This window comes from Manis pentadactyla, chromosome X, assembly GCF_030020395.1.
Source record: "Manis pentadactyla isolate mManPen7 chromosome X, mManPen7.hap1, whole genome shotgun sequence".
Lineage (NCBI taxonomy): Eukaryota > Metazoa > Chordata > Mammalia > Pholidota > Manidae > Manis > Manis pentadactyla.
This window is the reverse complement of record NC_080038.1, coordinates 127,142,647-127,157,313: the sequence shown is the minus strand read 5'-3', so window position 1 is coordinate 127,157,313 and position 14,667 is coordinate 127,142,647. Positions and strand designations below refer to the sequence as shown.

At 40.3% G+C, this 14,667-nt stretch overlaps 1 protein-coding gene across 1 annotated transcript in view; it reads right to left on the bottom strand.

Moving 5' to 3' along the window:
* STK26 (serine/threonine kinase 26) overlaps positions 1-14,226 on the bottom strand; it is a 50,883-nt gene extending 36,657 nt beyond the window's left edge. Inside the window, exons 1-2 of the mRNA XM_057495435.1 lie at positions 14,088-14,226; positions 13,842-13,987 (exon numbers count right to left, since the gene is read on the bottom strand). Coding sequence (XP_057351418.1) covers positions 13,842-13,883 — 42 coding nt within the window. The 5' untranslated portion in view covers positions 13,884-13,987; positions 14,088-14,226. The remainder of the gene's footprint in view (positions 1-13,841; positions 13,988-14,087) is intronic.
* Positions 14,227-14,667: the final 441 nt, after the last annotated feature.

Here is a 14,667-nt window from a genome sequence, read left to right as displayed (position 1 = left end):
ATGCTCCAAAGAGCTGTTTTAATCATTCCCTGAAGGAGACTTTTAAGGCCAAAACTTACTGGAAAAGTAACAATAATATTAAGTTCAGTCATTTGAAAGAAATATTCCTTCTCGTAGCCTCCCATCCCCACTAAAATAACAGTTCAAATTAGCCAAATATAATCTAGTGGTAATCTGGCACATCTTCTTGTTAATAGAAGTATTAATTTTGCCTACAGAAGAAAATAAAGGCCACCCAAAATGACCCCAAGTGTCTAGAAACAATTTATTGGCCCAATACACACGCCACCAAAATTGCACATCTTAAACCAAAAAGCAGCTGAAATCACCATCTCCTGTGATATCAGCTCTTCCCCCTGATCTTCCACAAGCCTTCTCCCAACCAAAAATACTCTTTACAGACATCTTCTTGCCATAACAAATCAATTATGTAAATGTAACTTTTATCACAAAAGTCATAAGCAACAAGAAAGAAACGAGTTACTATTACCTCCCCAATTTCCTTTTCTGTTACCTTTTTCTCCTCTCTGCAGAAAGTAGAGAAATTGCCCATTCTGAAAAATATAGAGAGAATTCTTAACCTTTAAAAGCAAAAGACTACTTTTCCCTTTCCTTGGATTTACTGTCTTTCTCTTCTTCCAGAGTCCAACACCTTTTTCCTCAACTACATTTTCTGTTTGCTCATGAGGCAGCAGTAATCCTCTGGTATTATGAAATTCTACCTTCCCTAAGCAGGGTTTACACTGCAGCCTCCAAAACGATGCCTGAACCTCAGCAGATAGAAGATCCATAGCAACAGCGGTAATAGTTTTTTTCACTCGCAATTACCAGAAATCACAGTCCAAAAAGACGACCATGGAGGTGTCACCTGTGCTAAAACCTCAAAATTGATTCATTATTTAACTAGTCAAATCCCAAGTTTTCATTTTATGCCCTCTGGGAAGCTTGTGACAGAGTAAAAAAGATCTTTCAGCGACAGTCACCATTTTTCATGAAGGGATAGTTTAAAAAAAAAAAAGCAGCTGAGTACAAGATTTTGTTTGTCATGGGAACAGACTCCAGTGTCCTGTCCCCTTCATGCCCTGTCACCTTAGAATCTATAGTATAAAGTACCTCTAACAATTTTAGCTTCAAAATCAGAGCTTAGACAATGACCACAAGTTTCTGTTAACTAGAAGTCATTTTATATACTGCCTACAAGCCTTTGGTTTTGATTTATCTCTCTTAAAAGCAGTTCCTTTGATGCAATGATTCTCTGTAAGACTATTCTACGCAAGAAATTAAGCAGAGAACTGAGAATCTTGAAAAATGTAATCCTATGTAATATTCAATTCAATTCTAATTCACTGAAACAGCTTAACACTGGTATTGAATTTCATTAAAAGTCATTTTCCATGATCTGTATCCTATATGGAATAGACTGCTGTGAGTCCAATTTCTTCAAGAATAATAATAGTTTAAGTATTAAAACGGCAGAAAGAAGAACTAGCTATGATAAAAGTACAACATGCAGAATTCTGATAACCTTATTATGTATTTAGACATAGGTACAGATACATGTATGTATTTACCTTAGAGTAAATATTTTTAAAGGTGGTAAAGAATTCTACATATTTCTATATAACAGAAATATTTCCCAAATTGACAGACCATAATTTTTACTGTCTAAAATTTTTACATAAATTTTGCTGAATTCCTGTTATACAAAGACTCTTAATGATGTTGCCAAATCATAATTTTCCGCTTTATGAACTTAGTGACCATACTATCTTTACCCATGTTTACTTTGACAATGTACTTTCCTACTTTTTAAAAACAGGTGTGCCTAAATTTGGCACAGTTGATTAAAAGCTCCATAGGCAAATGTTGAGCCTTATTTTCAATACAAAATATACTTCATGCACAATATACATTGTGTGTGCACATATACACTTCCATCCATTTTCTCCAGCAGAATAATGAAAAATGAGTCACAAGAGTTATTAAGTATCCTGGAAAACAGAGAGCTACCACATAAGAGGTGTGAGGTATAAGGTAAACATTATCAGAATTTTTACACCCAAATTGTTTTCCCTGAAGTGGGAGCAAGTCACCTAGAGGTACATTTCTGCACGTGCTTTTGAACATCCTTCCTCATTGGTGGCAAATCTTTGATTCTTAAAGATAATTTTATTTTTGTTGGTTGTGTGTTCATTTTAGAAATTGAAAAATGACTTAGGTCCAAGGATGGTGAATGAGGCAGGTAATCAAGTTTGCTCATATTGTTTGGTGTTGGCAAACTCATTAAGGAGGCCCTGTTTGCTTCTCTTATTTTCAGTTGTAATCCTTTGTTTGAACTAAGCTCTGAGCTTTCCTACAGGGTACCTGTTGGCAAATGGTAATATATTAATCTGACAGGTACAGTGAATATTTTTAAGAGCAGATGCTGGAGTCTGAAAGCCATTTGGGAAGTGGTTTGATAGTTTCTTAAAGATTCAGAAGGAACTTTGTCTCCCCTCCAGGACTTTACTTATGTAAACACAAGTTGGCTTTGGAATGTCATGACTGGGAATGGGTATTTTTTTCATAATAGCAGCCTGAAGTTATTAAATCCAGGATTTTAGTTGAAGAGGGGGTTAATAACAGGGTAAGGAAAGGGATTCTGAACAATAAGAATTAGTGGGATGTATCAAAATTGGAAAAAAGTCTTAAAAATGTCTATCTTTGGGGGAAATATTGCCACTTACTGGCCTTGAGGATACTGGCATTTAATTTCACTTTAACCAAATTGCATTTTCACAACCATAAGCATAAATAAATTTCATGTTCTTAATGTAAGTGTTTGCATTTGAAGATAAGAGTATTTACTGAGCTGTCAAAACTACCTGGATCAAGAACAACAGCAATGATAGGTGACAGTGAGATTTTGTAGGCTGTAGATCTTGACACAAAGTTAAGTTCAACTTCTCAGAAGGATAATTAGAAATCATGCTATCTTGATTTCTCACAATTTCATCTGCTATCTATTTCCATGCAGGACCTGGGATCTCCATCTTCACCCCTGAACAAACCTGTTAGTAATCACTTCAGCTTGAATGTGTGGCCAGTGCTTCAAATTCAAGTTTTCTAAAAATGAACCCATTTGCTCCCAAACTCAGCCATGATGTCTTTGAGTCTTTACTGTTCCATCATGCTTCTCCCTTTCACATATCCAATCAGTCACCAAGTTCTCTTAGTCTTTCTGGACTAGCAGAGTACTTATTAGAAATGCAAATTCACAGACCCCGCTGAATACCTCTGAATCAGAAACTCCAGAGATGGGACTGGGGGTCTGTGTTTTAACAAACCCTGTAGGTGGTTCTGATGCACACTCAAGTTTGCCCATCATTGCCCTAGATCAAACCCTTATCAACTAACGCGGGGTTGTGACTATATCTGCTTCTTATATCCAGACTCCCCTTCTCCAACCCAGCCTGCTGGATTGGAAGCTTAATGCAATCCTCCAAAGACAAACGAACAGAAAAACCATTGCTTTCATCAGCTCACTTTCTTGCGGAAAAACTCCTTGCTGTAGACAGAGTTAAAACTAACTGCCTTGGTCAGTGTGACATTCAAGGCCTTTTACAATTTGGCCCTAAGAGTTCATGCCAATAAGCACCTATCCCAAACCTGTTGTAGAAGGAACATGGTGTGTGCCCCTTGTACCTTTTCTCCAGCCTGTCTCCGTTCTCCTTGAAGGGTCTGTTGAAGGATGCCCTGCCTTGAAGCAATGTAGTGCAGTGGCAAAAGCCCCAGCGCCTAGCACACAGGTATTCCATAAACAGCAGCTCTCTTCCTTAGTCTAGTTATCTTTGGAATGCTTCTATGTCAGTTTCCATCTTATTTGGGATTTATCACCACTGCTCTGCATCAATAGACTTTAACTGTGTACGTGTCTAGTCTCTCTAGTAACCAAAGAAACGAGGTCAGGGACTCTTTCATAGTTTCTTGTACGTCAAAGACAGGCATCAAGTACCTTGCCCTACGTGAAGTACACCTTCCAAACTTTGCTACTAATAATTTTTCAGCTTAAATCACACCCAGTTGTTTTAAGAAGACTAAATGTATAAAAACATTAACCCTGGATCACCAGTGTCCAAACATGGAAAAGTCCAATATATTACCATTTACTGACAGTTACTCTGGAAGGTTCAGAGTTAAGTTCAAACAAAGGATTTGAACTAAAACTAGAGAAGCAAACAGGATCCTAATTAATGAGTTTGCTAACGGTTCTTCCCATGGGGTCAGCAGCACTTAAGAAGCATACATTTGAAATATGCTTCTTTCCCTGAGGCTACCAGACCCGCTGACTATAGTCACCTTAACCACAAGAGGTCAAAGTTCTATTTTCTATCACCTTCCTTAGTAATATATGTACATGCTTTGATGATTGGTTTCTTTTGTGCTTCTGCTTAAAGTTAAGGCAGGCAGCAGGAAATTGAGAGCAGGGAGTCTAGAAACTTTCCCAGCTCTAGTGAGGAGCAACAATGATGAGACAGAGGCTTTGGGAAGAAAATGACTTTATGGTTTCTATTGGCTCAGCTCCCCCAGATTTTCTTGTTAGTAACAATTTACACCCCACCTGATTATCTATGTTGCCCATTCCTTCCCCATCACCCACTGCTGTGTTATTTATACTATACTGCATCAAGCAGTTAAGTCCTAGCTTAATATAACATACTGTAAAGTGATATGTTCCAAAGCCAGTAGTTTAATGGAAAGCTCGGGGAGGGGGATAAAAAAGCTAACAGAGCAACTCAAAAATGCATTTTCAAAGAAAAATCTGGATGCATCTAGATGTCCTCCAAGTATTTCCTCCACCTGCCAAAAATTCACTCTTAGGATTGTGTTACCAAGCACTATTGAAACCTGGTAAAGTAATTCACTAGTGTGCTTAGAAACTCTCTAACACATCTAGTGTCGTATAGATTTCAAATCCTGTAAAACTTCATTAAGTTGATACTGGTAAGCTGTTTCTATAACTCAAAGCAACTGTTATTCTTCAGGCTAGACACTCTATTGTTCTGTAATAAATAAATTGAAAAATCCAGTGATGGTTGGTTTGAACCTTGCTTTTTCAGTCCTTTGCATTTTGAATTGATAGGGTTTTACAGATTTCTTTTCCTCACTTTTTTTTAAGCAGGTGAAGGGGGCCAGAGGGAAAAAAATTACCACTAAGAACACGCAATCTCTGGTACAAGAACCACAAAGAAGGGTTGAAAAGTTTTTCTGTAAACATTTTTCATAAGAAAAGGACAAACACATAATGCCTTGGATTTCCTAAGCAGCACGTTTTTGAAGATACTTGACCAAAATGAAGGGAAGTAGACACTTAAAAATGGTAATTAGAATATTTTCAACTCTTTTACCTAGGCTGTCTACAATTTTGCTTACTCTAGTCCCCAGGAAGTATGGACCACAATTTTCTTCTAATTTTGCTAGACTATCCAAACCTATGCCATACCAGTTGCTAATCTGGTATTTTTGGACACAGATCATTCTAATCCATGATTGTATGATAAAGGCAAGAAAAGATCAGTGGGCTGCTGGCAGGGGAATCCTCGACCAAGCCCAGAAAAGGCTGAGTGGGTGTGTTGACACTATAAGCAGGAAGGTAAATGCTGGTGAGAGGTAGTAGGGAGACAGGCAGGAATAAAGGAGAAGGATGGGGTCTGCTCTGCACTAGGTTTCCCAACTTCTCTGACTTTAGGTGATCTGCTTGAATTCTACGGGATGTGGGGGAGGCACAACAAAGAGAATGAAGGGTAGAGTTGGCCAGCAATGTGCTGTGTTGTTTTTAAATTCAAATTTGAAGGCATTTCCTATTGGATAACTATTCTCATTTCATAGGATTGTTGAGAGGAATTAGTTAACATCTATTAAAATGTTTGATTTCTACAAGCATTAATTCAAAGATGTGGTCCCTACCATACAACACCATAGTCTAAAATGTCAGATGACCAAAGGAGAACTGTACATAAGGTGGAGTCAAATTTTAGTTGTGCATATTTGTTGATTTTTGTTCTTTTGAAAGTAAGTTACCTCGTGGCATTCCTCCAAAGACCTTGCTTTATTTGTACCTGTCGTGGAAATTCTTTGGGTCTTAATTACAAGAAATGAAAAGGAGCCTGTTGCATCACATTTAATAAGTGTTCATTTCTGTTATCCTAACTCCATTTTCTAGCAACAAATAAAACGAGTAAAACCACCACTCCTTCAGAAGACACAACTCAGTCAAAAATGATCATCAAGCTGTCTGAAATTCTACTACTAGGTTTCTTTATTTTTAAAGGCATTATTCCCTGTAAAATGTGAACATTCATGGGAAAGGCCACACACTGAGCTATTAATCAAAAACACTTTAATATGAATGAAATTGATCAGATTCTTTCTAATGTGACAGCTGGGACAGAAAAGTAAAGATGTTTCTTTCATTTCTTTTTTTGTGGGGGTGGGGGGATGACATGGGAAGAGAAAGAAGGGGCAAGAGGTTATTTCTCCCAAACACACAAATTTGTCTGGAATCAGGCCTAGTTACTAGGAAAGCAATGAGGGTACTTTTGCTCTCAAAGGCCTCGAAAGGCAAGGGAATGAGAGCTGCAGTGTGTGAACTGTTGATTAGTTACCAGTGTATCTGTTAAGACATATTACATATAATGCAATAAAATCATTTTACTAAGTATAAAAGTACATTATGCGAAGATTGGAGACTCTTGAGAATTAGGCTTGGGGTTGATTAATGATTGTGCATTGAGTCCCCTGTGCAGAATTTTATTGTTGTTAACAACCATTTGAGCAATAAATATGAGAGATGCCCTCTCAAAAAAAAAAAGAGGCAAATAAGAAAAAGAATTTTAACCCCTATTCCCTGCTGACAATTTAACTTAAACATAATATGATATCGAGGGGCCGGATGGACCCAGGGCAGATAAACTATCAACCTAGCATCAAGGGACTAATTTTTGATCACCGGTGTTTTCTACAGGAAGATTATTGATGAAAAGGGGGAAATGATGAAAAATATGTACTCCTAAGAAAATGTTTTGGTCTTTAAGCTTGGTTTAATTTAAACAAAGAGTTAATGTATGGTCTGTGGGGCACACATTGTGCCTCTGCTTCATAGCTGGATAACCTCAAGAAAACATTGTACACCTAGATAATGATCAAAGAAACTAAAATGGACATCCTATAACGTCAGCATAACCCGTGATTCCTGTATATGCTAAACTGTAATCTAAAGGATGTGTACATACACATCCTGTATGCGCATGATGTTCTTTGTTAGAAAATGTATATAGTTATGTGAAAGAACCTTTTTCGCTGGAATACTCTTCTTCGGGAGGACTGTGTTTTCCTCGCACCTGTCCTAAACCCTGGCTCAAATAAAACTGATTATTTCTTAAAAAAAAAAAAGTACATTATGCACACACAAATTAGCCTTCATGATCTACAAGAATTCAAGCATTGCACAATATATTTAAAATAATGGAAAAAAAGTTAGAAAAGTCTAGTTGACACTGCACTCATTAGCTAACACTAATACATATAATTCATACCTAATGCTATAAAGAAAAGTAAAATATGTGGTCCCTGCCTTCAAGAAATTTACAGCCTTATTTGGGAGATAAGTATAACATATATAATTAGAGAAATTCTAGGGTAGTATATAAGTTAAGGACAGAACTGTCTGCTACTGGCAATGGATATATAGGCACACCTGATTTTATTGCACTTTGCGTATACTGCGTTTTTAAAGTTTGTGCAACCCTGCATCGAGTCAGTCCATCAGCACCATTCTTCCAACAGCCTTTGTTCATTCATGTCTCTGTGTCACATTTTGGTAATTCTTGCAATATCTCAAACTTTTTCATTATTGATATATTTGTTAGGGTGATTTGTGATCAGTGATTATGACACAATGAAAGCTCGGATGATTTTTTTAGCAATAAAGTAGTTTTAAATTAAGGTATATATATTGGTTTTTTAGATATAATGCCACTGTACACATAACAGACTACAGTATGGTGGAAACATAAATTTTACATGCACTGGGAAACCAAAAAATTCATTTGACTCGCTTTATTGCAGTGGTCTGAAGCCAAACCTGCAATATCTCCAAGATATGCCTGTGATAGGCGCTTGGAAATGGAGAGATTTCTGTAGCCTAGAACATTCAGAGAAAGTTCATGGAGAAAATAAGATGCAGACCTTGAAAATCAGGTAGGATTTGGTCAGTCAGTGATTACTGAATTATAACCGGCATGTTAGAACAAAAGGGATTTCTTGCTGGGAAGTAGTGATAAGTTTTAGATCTGTAGAGAGGAGCCAGATAACAGAAAGCCTGGAAAGCTGAGCAGAGGACTTTGGGTCTGGTGGTGGTAGCGTGGTGGGGAGAGGGGGAAGGAGGAATGAAGGCTGGATTTCAATAGAAAAATGTGGGTTATCAAGCATGAGAGAGATTAGATAATGACCGTGTTTTCGTGTGATCAGCCTAGCATTGTTTTGCAAGATGAACTGCCCAGATACATCATAACACCTTTATAAAGGAGCTCAAAATACACTCCACAGATGATAGCTAATTCATCCTAATAACATCTCACTGAAGCAAAGGAAATACAGCTTTTATTATTCCCCATTTTGTAGATAATTTGCTCAAGGTCACTGAACAAATGAAAGGCAGAATAAAAAAAACCACAGTATCACAATGTTCAATGGTTCCTAAGTACCAGCTAAATTATATTCTCGCATTTTCTGTGACTCAAGCAAAGGAGGTACCAGATGGACCTTTGTCCTTAAGTGCCATTCCCAGACTCTCATTAGTGTTCAAGGCACATGTCCTATCATGCCCAGTTCCTGTTTACTCTCTCTACAGTCCCCACCCACCCCAACCCCATACCTTCCAACTAGGTACAACGCGCTCCCGGCTAATCGCTAATGGTTGCCTTTGGTTATTCTGTTCCAGCTGGTCTTCTCCCATTATCATTAGCATATTCAACATCTCTGTATTACTCACCAACAAAGACGATGGTTTGGGTTTATCAATGCAAGGGAATGCTTTCTACCTCTTTCCACCTCAAATTGCAAAGCTGACTGGTCCCTTCAGAATATGTAAGGGAGGTAAGAACTACACTTACTAGATTCTAGCACCAACCTGAATTCCTTCTCCAATTTAGGTTTCACAATGAGAGTTAAATAGTTAGAGAATTCCGCTCAGTTACTTCTCTTGAGCATGACATTTTCTCATTCTCCCATGCATCTTAAAGTCACCCTTCCTTTCCTTACCAGCTAATCCTCATCTGTGCTTCCTGTCTCATGAGGGCCCTTCTCCTACATATTCTCTCTCATTAAGAACCTCTGCCTTCTTGGTGGCTCCTATCCTTCAGTTTCAAGCAGAGACTGGAATAGCCAATGCTCAATAAATGTCTGGTGAATGACTAAAGCTCCAGATCTCTGTCTTCAAGTATTTGCTGGTATTTCTAAAAGCAGCGTTATTGAGGCATATTGATATGTAAAAAATTGTACATAATGTTTACAATTTGATGAATTTGGACATATGCATACACCTGTGAAACCATCACCACAATCAAGGTAGTAGACATACTGTTCTACATTTTTACTTTGTCATGCCATTGTTACCTCAACCTTCACAAGTCTAGAACAGAAATCAAGTTCCTACCAGATCTGGCTCTTCCTCCAGATTTTCCAATTCTTTTCCAAGTACCATAATTCTCCCAGTTCCCCACATTCAACACCACAAAGGCTCTGATTCCTCCCTCTGTAACTAGTTAATTATTACATGGGGCAATTATATATATATTTTCTTTACAGTACTAGGCATATGGAAGGCTACCAGTCATGCAAGGTCCATTGTCTCTGTGCAGATATGATTGTCCCACTGAAACAGCCCGAGTAGATCCAACCACCTCGAGTCTCTCAATCCTCCAGTTCATCCATTCATCCAATCTTAAGATATCTCTTGTGAATAACTTTGTTCAATTAGTCCCCCTTACTCAGAAATATTTAATGGCAGCCCCAAGCCCAAAATTCTTCCCTAGCATTCAAGAATCACCATTATGGTGATTATGGACCTAGTCAAATCTTCCAATCTTACCTCCTAGTATTTCTGTAGAGAAATTCTTCATCCCGAAGTCCAAGTGATTTTCTCCTACTCTCAAAGACAGTGTGAGCAAGCACACTTGCAGGCATGCCCTTCCCTGTCTACGTGCCTTTGCTCAGGATATTTCCCTGCTTGGAAATGCCCTCCTCTGGATGAGCCCAACAATCCTTTGGGGTCAGTTTACCCTCTGGCAAGAACTTCAACTCTTCCAGTCAGAAACTTCTTTAATAGAGTATCACAGATTTTGCATTACTTGATATTTCACGTGCTAGGTTTAATTCCCCAACAATATTTTAAGATCTTTAAAAGCAGAGATCGTATAGTATAGTTCTATATCCTTTCCAGAGCCCAGTAACTAGGTTCACCAAAGCAAGGCAATGTTTTCACCTTCTTAGATATACAAGTCTTCAATGAAGTGCTCAAGAATCCTTAAACTTCATTTCGATCTCACATCTCAAATAGCAACCATTTAAAAGCTGTACTACCTTGATCATGTTTAATAATACATGAAGGTTAATTTTTTAATTCTTTAGCAGAGACTTTAAAAAAATTCCTTCACAAGAGGCATAATAACATTTAGTTCTCCAACTCAACATTTAACTTTATTCTCCCACCTACATTTTATGAACGATTTAACAACCAATTTAAAATACTTGTCTTAATTAATACTAATGTAGGTTCTAAGGAGAAATATCTTAAACTTAAGTATGATTTGTTACCTGAAAACTTCAAAGAAAAAACACATTTTAAGTCATTAAAAAGTAAATATTTGAGTGGAAAGAAACAGGTTTACTGGGTTTTTTTTTTAAGTTCTGCTTTAAATATCTTTCAAGAGTTTAGCTCCTGGTATGGAAAATTCCTTTAGTTACATACTGAAAAAGTAAGCACAAATTCAGCACCAAAAAAAAGTCCTACCCTCAACCTTTGGTGCAATATAGCAAAAATGTTCATTACCACAGTATTATGAAATATCAACAAAATAAATTTGAATAACTAATTCATAAGGAAGAGGTTGAAGTGGACCAAATCCTGGGTTTTCTTTCTTCACTTCAAGTTGCTTTTCTATTTTAAACTAGAGGCAACAGAAATTTCTTTGTTTGAAAGTCAGGAATGCCTGAAGTCTTAAGTGATAGAACAGGTAGCTCAGCTTCTACTTCATGTCTCTCCTTAGAGGGAGAAAAACATTGTGGATAAAGTAATTTTGTTTTTATTTCTGGAAAAATCATTTTTCCCATCAATCTTCATAATTTTCTAAAATAAGCTGTTAAAATGTTATAGGCCAGTGGACCACTTCACCCTGATTTGTGGAAATACTATACATTAATTTCAAGAACACATGGTTAACTTCAGTTTTCTTACTACTCTTAAGGTCTAAGAGTTGCTCTTAACTCTTTAACAAAACTCTGGGAGAATTTTACAAGCTCATGATATATTTCTGCATCTCATCTGCAATATTTTTGAACAAAACAATAAAAAGGAATCTAGGCTCAAGAGCCACACTGCATGCCATCAGATTTATTTTTAGAGTACTGTACAATTTTAACTGTGGAAAACTTTTGTGTTGTATCAAATGCTTAAGAACCACATCTGCAAAGAAAATGGAAATAAGTTAAGAATTATCATTTCATTAAGACAGAGAAAGTGACAAATAAATACTCTTCTCTTCTTGGCTAATCTAGAGATGACTGTCTTCCCCAAATTAGGCTGGACAAAGTATAATCACAACTTTGGTAAAGTGTAAAGTGAAAGGCAAAATTTGCAATTTAAAATGTGTGATTCACATTCGAAACCACCTTAATTAAGATTTTAAAATTCAAGAGATAAGAGATAAGGAGCTCAGATAATTAAAGCAGGGAGCAATAGGAAATACTACATGGCAAGTAGTTCCTAAACCATACAAGTCAAATAAAGTCAATCAAATAAGACCCAGAAACCATATAAATCAAATAAAGCCAAGACAAATGAAATAAAGACCAGAAATCATCTTCTCCTGAGCACACAGAATTCCCCAGAATCACAAACTTGGTGAACGGAAGGCACTCGCTCCGCTGACGCACACACGCAGGCGCGCGCACACAATGGGGAGAACCATGGAGACCCTCAGAGCAAACTTTACACCGGTAACGTTCTACTCTCCACATAATTGAAAGGAGAGCACAGTGGGAATATTTTCGCGCTTTCACATCAGACAGAGCAAACCCGCAGTTAGTATTGCAAACTACTAATTCTCTAGATACAATCAAAGGCAGAAATGAATGAATGGGGTGTGAGTCCTGGCGGATGGGAGGAAAGAGGGCGGGAAGCAGGCGTGGGAAGAAGTTGGAGGCATTTTGTAAAGCTTGAATGGCTTAACCTTTTTAGCCCTAATATATCTTCTCATTTCCCTTTTTCTTCCTCTTTTTTATTAAATACACACCGACTTCCTGGGACTCAACACAGACTTGCCCTATGTTCAGCTAAAGGGCCTGGTGCTTGGGACACCAGGCAGTCCCAAGCTAGATATTTGTCTAACATAAATGGTCTTTTCTGGGAAAAGTACTTTTAAAAATCACTTTTTTTGCGACCATGCGTAAAATGTAACCAACTGTTAAAAAAGAATAAATTCCGTGCATCAATTAATAAATTGAGGCCCCAATCCGCAGCGCTTTGGTTTCTACTAGAAACATAAGCTGCCTATTTACTACTCTAAGCATTTTTTTCTGAACTTGAAAAAAGTTTGCTTTCACATTTTTAGAAGATAATGAGGAACTGAGCTTTAGTATTTCTAGTCTCTAACCTGTTCATAAATGGGTTATTCCGTCTGTCTAGCAAACGAAAAAAAGAAAACGTGAATACTTAAAAAGTTAGTAGACTTGGATAACATTTGGTAGATAACTTGTAATGCACCAGTTTAAAAACAGCAGCATAAAAATGTCTGGACATAGCTAAATATGTCTGGATATAGCTTATTTCTTCTTTAAGAAAATGAACATATAATGGGGGCGACGGGGCTAGGTAGAACGCCGATGGGTCCCATGCAGCAGTCCCTTGTCCAGGACAAAAAAAGCTTCCTTCAACCACATGCAATAGTCATCTTGTGGGAAAGGCAGGGGGAGGGGGCTGGGGAGTCATCATCTGGGCAAATCTGACATAGGACCCTGCATTTCTCACGCCACACGATGGCCTGGGCCAAGTGAGGGAGCGACGTACAACTTCACCCTTAAGCAGCACCAAAAGGGGGAAAGAAGTCACCTCGCTCTTCGCTCTGAGCATACAGGAAGAGCCCAATTCAATGTCGCCGCCACCGACACCCCACTGTCTTGCTCCGCCCCAACTTGTGTTTGGAGCCTGGAGCACGACTTGAGTTTTACCCGCAAATTCCGAGACATCTCATCTCTCCCGAGTTCAGTACTCCCACCTTCAATCCCAACCGTACCATGCTCCGCAAGCGCAGGTGTCTCGATCTGGCCTATTTTTATAACGCCCGCCCCCTTCCCCACCTCGTCGCGCGCCCCCGTGCCTCGCCGCCTTCCCTGCGCAGTGCACCACCTAGCCTAAGCGCCAGGAAACACTGCGAGCCCCACTCCCGGGTCACCTGGCCGCAGCGCCGGCCCTGCCTTCTCAGGAGAGCCCCAGGGGCGCCTTTCGGCGCGGACGGCCAGCGCGGGGCGCGCACGCGGATCCCGGGCAGTCACGTGGGCGGCGGGGGCGGCCTGGGCTTCCTCACCTGCATCCCGGGCACTTGGACAGCCACCGGTGAGTGGGCCATGAAGGCGACTGCGGTTCCGCGCTGCTTCAGCTGAGGCGCCGTGCGCTTGAGCTCTCCTCTTCCGGAGGTAGCTCGGCGGCCCTCTCAGGCTTTTCGACCGGGGCCTGGAAGGACACACAGAAGTGGGGTGACTGGGCTGGTGGCGCGTAGCCCGGGGCTGGGAGGAGGGCGGTTCGCGGAGCGGCTGCCTGGGACTCAGTCTACCTTTCTGCCGCCCGCCAGTCGCTGGTTGCCTCGCCGCCTGGGCTGCTGCTCTTAGTCCTGAACTTAGGGAGCAGCGTGTGGCGGTGGCCGAGACCTGGGCTCCACTGATGCAGCTGGTCTGCGCTTCGCTGCTTTAGGAAGAGGAGGTGGGGGTGCCTCAGCCACCCGCCCGCTCGCGCGGTCAGGGAGGCGGGTGGGGGCGGATCCGCCGCTGGCCCTGCCTCCGCCCCGCTGTCGGGCTGTGGCAGGAGCGCGAAGGCTCCACGCAGCCGAGGGGTTTGGCCGGGGTCGCTGGCGCCCGAGAAGGGGCGACTCTCCCAGCACGCGGAGGGGAGAAGCCGGAGGCTGGGGAACCCGGAACACCGCTCGACCTGGAGAGAGGATGGAAGAGTGCGGGTGACCCTGGGGCTTGAGGGCGTCCCAGACGCGGCCACGTTGCAGGCAGGCGTGCGCCGCTGGGGCACACGCAGCCTCGGAGACGTGTTGAGTTGAAACTTGCGAAATGTTGGGAGTCCTTCTGGGCTCCCGGCTCTGGTCGAGGGTGGGGGCCCTGAGCGCCGCGGAGTCTGTGGACCCCTGC